The 7,951-nt window shown below is 27.7% G+C and overlaps 1 protein-coding gene across 1 annotated transcript; it reads left to right on the top strand.

Moving 5' to 3' along the window:
• Nucleotides 1-2,611: 2,611 nt before the first annotated feature.
• On the top strand, nucleotides 2,612-6,483 carry LOC119673984 (extracellular superoxide dismutase [Cu-Zn]-like; the record flags this gene model as incomplete). Its single annotated transcript, XM_038085107.1, has 2 exons — nucleotides 2,612-2,880; nucleotides 6,319-6,483. Coding segments are annotated over 2 exons (378 nt in total), but the record flags the coding sequence as incomplete, so codon positions are not given.
• Nucleotides 6,484-7,951: the final 1,468 nt, after the last annotated feature.

Genomic DNA, 7,951 nt, shown 5'->3' with positions numbered 1-7,951 from the left:
ATATTATATCAATATGGAAGAAACAAAACATTTCACATAATTCTCGTAACATCAAACCAACTTTTTTCAAACAAGAGAGTTTGTACTTAGAAACATACATGTTTGTGCAGTGATCAAACAAAATCGAAACCACTTGCAATGTGCGCACAAGTACCCCGCACCATAAGAACAGAAATTCGTGGGTGCTGCTGTTAAAAGGGGAGAGACGAAATGTGATAGAAATGTATGGTGAGATGAGCTGCAAACTTCAGCCGCTCATGCAACCACTTTGGCAAATCATAATGTTGGATTCGTATGCATGCAGTTGATATTCGAATAGAACAGAAAATTACTCTCATACAATTCCCACTATATAAATCTCTATCTCTGATATTACGAACGGGAGCACACGCACATTATTTTGTTCATATGCAACGTATGAATGTGTGGCCAACTTCTTTGCACACAAAGGGGAGAGACGAAATAAAATAGAAATGTTCTGTGATTTGAGCTGCAAATATATGAGCACACCTAACAAGTATAGCAGCTAGCAGAAGCAAATTGATTGAGTTTTCATAGACAATTATATTTAATTGTTTTTGCTAAAACTTTAAAAATATATATTTATATGCAAATGTAATAAATAATAATAATTCTTGATGTAAAGATACTTAATAAATTTATATACCTATGTTATTTAACATTTTGCAAATTATATTAGGGTGTTCACCGCACACCTCCGCACCTTAGAGCAGTCGTCACTGCTGGATATATAAAGCTTGTGACGATTGTATTATCTTACCCATAACTTATAAAGACTGATATTGGTTCAGCGTGATGGAACGAATTAAATTTTACTTTTGATGGAACGCATAGCAGGCTTTGCCCAGATTATAGTTATACGCATTAACATTTTTACAATCATATATCATATCATATTTTTAATGGTTTTTGAGATGGGATCTATTTAAGCTGTAAGCGTTCTGCGGTACTATATTTGGTGTTTCTAGGCATTCTCAAATCGAATAACATTAATAAATAATGACGTCCTTACGATTAATTTAAAAACCGAAAAATCTCTTACAAGTTAAAAATTAATTACACAAAGTTGTCTTTTTAAACAACTTTTTAAAACAACAATTTTTTTAAATAAAAATAAATATATTTTTGAATACATATCGTATACATATATATATTTTGATTCTTTGGCATTTTTATAGCGTCAGCTTATCAGTACAATGAACTTAAAATCTGTTTTTAATTAAAAAAAAAATTGATAAACATTTTGTATATTTGATAAATGTATATTTGTTTAAAGTATTTTAAATTTATATAATTATTAATTTTTTGTTTGTTTTTGCGATATAAATGACTTCAATTTAATTAACAGCTTTGCTTATTTCTGAAAATGTAAGAATTTAAGTGTTATATAAGATTAAATCGAATATGCAGGCGTACATAATTGTCAAAAGGTTTCATTAATATAAGCATCATATATAATGGTAAAGATTTGCGAATACTCATTGCACTGGGAACTCTCCACCACTGTTTTCCAGTTTTATTTACAAAGCACAATTTATGTATTACTGATACCAGTATTTGTATTCCTGATCATTAGCTCTTCTGATACACTAAAAATTTATTTCAACTCTTAAGCCAGTATGGGAAGATATCTTAGCGTTTCCTCTTATTCGGCACTGTTCCGTTTTTAATCATATATATATATCCAACAATTCTCCTGATAACTTTTCATTTCTTCGAAAGGATGTGAATGATAAGATAAGAATTAAGCAAATATTTTTCATGGCCACTTCATATAATTTACTGATATTTAATAAATGAATCAAAATGTTTAAACATTACTATGGTCAAGTTACTTAATTCTCACTCGAAATTCGAACATTTAGATCAAACAATAAATGTTCGAATCTCTAGGCGCTACATGAACAGAAATAGAACAAATTTCTATTTTGTTTTTGATTTCTTTTGTGTAAAAACGAATAGTAGTAAGTAATCGAACACCATCAGATGTTCAAGCATATTCGAACCTGTGCTCGCAAATCAAAATAAATATGAGCTTAAAATAGCTCAAATAATATTCGAAACTCTAATTTGAGAAATTTATCGTAATATTAACATTTATTATTAACTTAATACAATTAATTAAGGACGTGTGCGAATAAATTGAAGAAAGGTAAATTGAAATTTTCTAGGTATTTTTTGCACTGCACTCATATAAATATTTATTTATTTATTGCATTTATTTATTATTTTTGATTAAAAGTTTTCAAATTTATTTATTTATTTATTTATTAAACATGTTATAAAATTTTCACGATGGTAACACCTAATTTATCTAGTTTTTATCTAATTTACCCTAGTCGAAATACTGGTAAATACCAACATTCGCTGCCACACCGACATAATTTACTATTTCCCACAATTGACCATCAATTTACTCGAACTCGCGATCTAAAATTGATAATTGAATACTGTTTAAAAAAATATATTAGGTTATTCTACTAAAAAATAGTTTCTATTAAGAAAAAATTTAAATTTGTACATATTTCATATATATTCAGTATATATATTATATTGACAATACATTAAATTTGAGAGTTTTTATATTATATTTTTAATTGAATTACAGGTGGACCATGCTGCTCCAAATGACGAGGTGCGTCACGTTGGTGATTTGGGCAATATTGAAGCTAATGAATACGGCGTTGTTGATACAATGTTGACTGATCATGTTATAAGCTTATCCGGTAAACGTGCCGTTATTGGACGTGGTATCGTCATACATTCTGATGCCGACGATTTGGGTAAAACAAATCATCCCGATTCAAAGAAGACTGGCAATGCTGGCTCCCGTGTTGCTTGTGGCATCATTGGTATTAAGTAAATATTGTTTCTTTTCTCTCTTGTGAATAATTATTAACAAATTATATGTATTGTTTTTGTTGTTGTTGTCATTGCTATTTTCAACGTAACTAATATAGGTTACGTTTTTATTTTTGCTGTTGGGGAAATACTTAAAGATAACAAATACAGCGGGATTTATATAACAAAATAATATGTATATGAATGGATTTGGTTAAATGATTTGAAAAATCGAATATATTTAGTGAATAAATACATAATTTTGTACATACAATATTGTGGGCAATAAAAATGTTTTGTTCGCTGCTGGTTTTATTTTTGTGTATTTTGTGAGTAATTATTACATTGTATATATAGTATATATATATACATATATTTCTAAACATAATGCTAATTTAATCATACATACTTACGTATTTAATGCATAAACTTCGTTTTGTAGACGGTAGGTACTTAATTTTTTTTATTGATTACATTTATTATTAACATTATTTGTTTTGGCCATTTCATTTATTTCAATCCCATTCATAACACTGTATATATGTAAATATTTGTTCCTGTTTGGTTTCATTTGACATTAACTTGGAAAAATTAACAATTAATTACTTTTATATAGGAATATGTGCTGAACATTAAAGTTTAGAAGTAGTGAGCACATCAATAGCAGAAAGTCCAGAACACTGTGGATTGTGTAAGAATATGGTGTAAGAATATGGTAAAGTAGTGGTGTCATTTGTTCCTGGTGTCGATAAAAACACTTTTAATAATATTTAAATTTAATAGATTAATAGTATATTCAGATTAAAATGGCGAATAAGAGCTAATTCTGAAAAGCGAATGAGAACGATGATGTTAGCGTAGATTTATTATAATAAATCGAAATGTCACGATTGTTTGCAGTACCTGTAAAAGTTGGACATTTCGATTTATTATTATAAACGAAACATAAATGTTTTTGTTCTGCTTAACTTTATTTTAAACACAATTCATTTAGGTCTGATACAAAGGTTTGTCGAATTATCTTATTAAATACATTAAATATAAATTTCAGACTACAGGATTCACACATGAAATGCCATTTATAACAATAAATAATAAGCTGTAGTTTCAACTTATTAGATACAAAAAGATATTTACTATAACTTTAAAAATAGTGATACAAATTTGTACTAAGACCAAGTTATAAGTTTTATTAAATTGAAATCAGTTTAGTAACCTCAGTAGGAATCTTAAAAATAATAACTCATAATTATTCAAAGAATAAACATAAAATTATTGAGAAATTCTTTCATATATTCTGAGAAAATACTGAAGTGAAGAACCCATTTTAAAATATTTATTCAATGCAAATTAAATATTAACGAAGAATTATTTTAACTTAAGTGAATTAAAGAATAGGTAAAAAGTCTATGAAAAGATCCAGAATTGTTTTATTCGTTGAAAAAATATATACTTATTATAAATTATTCTTATTTATCAATTATTGTATGTAATTTCATGGATTCTTTCAGATTTATTTGTTTTTGCAGTCAATTACTTTATTTTATTAAGTAATCATAAATGTCTTAGGACTTATTATTATATTATTAATAAGAGTTGTTGTAATTGTATGTATTCAAAGCCTGTGTTCTAGATAAAGTTGGCGTCATATTTTGTATATATTTTGTTGCCGTCCTTAAATGAAAATATGTAAATTATGTAAACACATTTTTGTCAACCCTTTTTAATAATTAAGCCCACGTGTATAACCCTGTAGATTTATGTGACTGTTGAGGAACCAATGCTTCTCTAAAGCTACGTAACAGTCAATTTTGTAAAAAATTAATAATCTAAAGCTGTTAGATAACATCAGAAGATTTATCACTTTCATAGCAGCGGAAACTCTTGGCATATTTCCAAACAGAGCAGTAGTAGTTCTAATTCAATAACTCCCAACTGACAATCCAACAGTTCTAATCTAACAGCAAATTTTAACTGATACAATAAGACCTCATACCATTTCTGTAATATACTTGTTTGAGGAAGCTATAACAGATAGCTTTAAACTATAAAACATGATATGAATGTTTTCTTTTTCGTGCCTTACATATGTTACTAATAAATCATACGAACATTTCTAACAACTAACTAAATCTTTAATCTAAAAGGTTTTGTGTATAAATGAAATACTTTTAAAAGGCAGACCACATGTTATACCACACATATCACATCTTCCACCTACAATCAAGATATAATAGCACAATAAATAAGCGATATGATAAATAAGCGTATCTTTTATCCACTCTATAGCTGATTTAGATTATTATTGGGATATGTTCTAAATCAAAATCACGAAATCATTTTAATCGTTTACAAATATCCTTACAACTTCGACAAGCCATCACTGCTCAGTAGAATAGAACTGTCTCTGTCAGTCTATAATCAGATAGGTCACCACATCCTGGATCTGTGTTTGGGCAGACGGAATGTCGGCTTTGTTTAGAGGTAAATGAGTTGTCTAGCCTCATTATTGAAGATAGCAAAAGTATACAAAATCATTATTTTTCTTTTTCACTTTTACACGTTATTATTTTCAAAATAGATACATTAAGATGGGTGTAAGCTATACTTTTAGCTATTAGATTTTTTATTTATTTCACTGCATTTTGTTGATGCAATTTAAACAAAAGTCAAAATAATTTCTTCAAAAATGAATAGATAACAATAACCTATAGGAGGTTTTAAAATGTGACAGTTTCGGCTTAAAATATTGTAATGAAAATACTTTAAAACAAACCATTAACACATCCCCAAAAGATAAAGAAATTAGAATTCAAATAGAATTTTCTTTGCATTGTAATGTTAAAATCAAATTAGAACTTAACACGTATATTTTTTTTAACTTAAATATAAAAATTACCAATTAACATAATAATCAACACTGTGCACTTATAGGCACAAATCTATGGTAAATTAAAAGTCTGTTAATCAATTTCATAGCAGTTTCATAGCAGTGGGAAAATAGGCATTAACTAAAACATGAGTTTAAAACTGTTATAAAAAAATCTGTTACAATAGTAAATAAAAACGCTTGTATCGCTTTGAAATTAACAAAAAAAAATTGCTTTAATAGAGATTTTAGGCATTGACTTCAATGATAATCAAATAATCGAATAAAAAGTGAAAAAGTCTTAGAAATCGACTACTTTTATATTTGCAGTGCATATCAACGTTCACTAAAATCATCATCATCAAAAAATAAGCCACTTTTCTTTGTACCACATGAACAACCCCATGACCAGGTCGTCTATCCTATACTATCTGCGAGCTTTGCGTCGTATCCTTATCCATTATTATACCCCATAATTTTCTAATCTCTATACTAAGAGTTTTATGTGTTCTGTGTTCTGTGTTATATTATAAATTTCTAATTTTTTTAATAAATACTAAACTTTGTGTATAAAAAAAAAATTTCAGTTCAGATATGGATGAATGGCCATGTCGAGATGGAGGAGCCAATGCCATTGGACTATCAGTATCATTACTTTCAATAATAGTTGCAACCATGCTTTCTCGTTTAATTTAGTCAATATTTATTAAAATTGTTATTGGAATAAATTAAATAAATAAAAGTTATTACAATTGTTATATGTAATTAACAAAATTCAAAAATGTTTGTTTAAATGACGTTTATAAATTTTGAGCGACAACATTTTCGTATATATAAAGAATGTATATATGGAAATATATATAATATATATTTTTATTCATAAAAATAAAAAAAAACATATGCAAAAATTTAATTTTTTTTTATAAAGTTTTGACGAGTTTTGAGCTGAATTTAAATTTTTCAGTATAAACAAAATACTGAAATTGATTGTTACTTCGAAAGATCTTATAGGTTTTGATTAATTTCCTTTGTAACACATTATTACATTTTTTGAAATTTGAATTTGAAAATCTTGATTCTTATATATCGTATACAACAGTTTTTGCGATTGAAAGTCTATATAAAGATTTTCAAAAATATTTTTTTTATTTTATGTATTTTTTGTTTAGATCAATCTTGAGGTCCCTGAGAATGTCATTGGCTTTGTGAAATTTCTAGCTGGTGAATAGTAGTGTTTGTGGCCTTGCTGAACTTTACACACTCATACAGAAGTGACGGTCGAATTATTGGGTTATATGTCAGCTTCATGTTCTTAGCAATGAGATATCAAAGCGTAACAAAGATATCAAAGTCCTAAAAAATATTTTTATATAAGACTTATTGTGATATAAAACTTATATTTTTTTTGAGAAGAATATTTCTTTTGAAAATTTATCACGTTACCTGATCTGGTTATTTTTCAATGAGTTTTCAAAAATATTCTTTTATTAAAATTGGCGTTTAGCTTGCTAATATATTGTGAATAACTCTTTTTTCCACAATCTTTTTTATAAATTTATTTTTCCCTATTAAAAAATTGATAAACGAATCTAGTAAGAGTACAGGCTGCAAAGACAGTAGTATTAGTTATATCTTGCGCAGCCCAATTTGGAATATCTACTAGTATATTGTCTTTGTAAGTAGTAATCTGCTTTCATACCTATTTTTCTAAATAGTATAAAAAATACAATGAATTTGTGTATAACTTTTGATTTACTGTCTTCGTTCAAAGTATAGTATATGATTGGTTGGTTGCAGTGGCAGGCCATTATATAACTTCCATATACCTCTATCAGTGATTTTTCGCAGTTTTACTACCACTTCCCCGCAAGAGCCATAGTCTTCTCTACTATGGTAAAGACTTAATCCATCCCGACATTCACCGATGAACAATCTAATAAACTAACAAAGCACCTATATCTTCTAGACGCCAAAACCGGACATTCACAGAGAAAATGTATTATGGTTTCTTTTTCCTGCGGGTTTCCACAACTGAGAATTATGGGGGATGCGCAGTTTCTCTGCGTAGGTTCCTACACATCTTTGTATGGGATATACATATATATAGAATATACTTGTCAATATATTAAAGTAAGTTTTTAAATATGTATTTGCTTCTATTGCAAATATCAAATGTCTCTATTTCAACTGTTATTAGGTTTTTTCTTTAGAAAACATCGC

Source organism: Teleopsis dalmanni, chromosome 2 (genome assembly GCF_002237135.1).
Source record: "Teleopsis dalmanni isolate 2A chromosome 2, ASM223713v2, whole genome shotgun sequence".
Taxonomy (NCBI): Eukaryota; Metazoa; Arthropoda; class Insecta; order Diptera; family Diopsidae; genus Teleopsis; species Teleopsis dalmanni.
The sequence above is the reverse complement of the archived record's forward strand: the minus strand, read 5'-3'. Positions and strand labels throughout refer to the sequence as shown.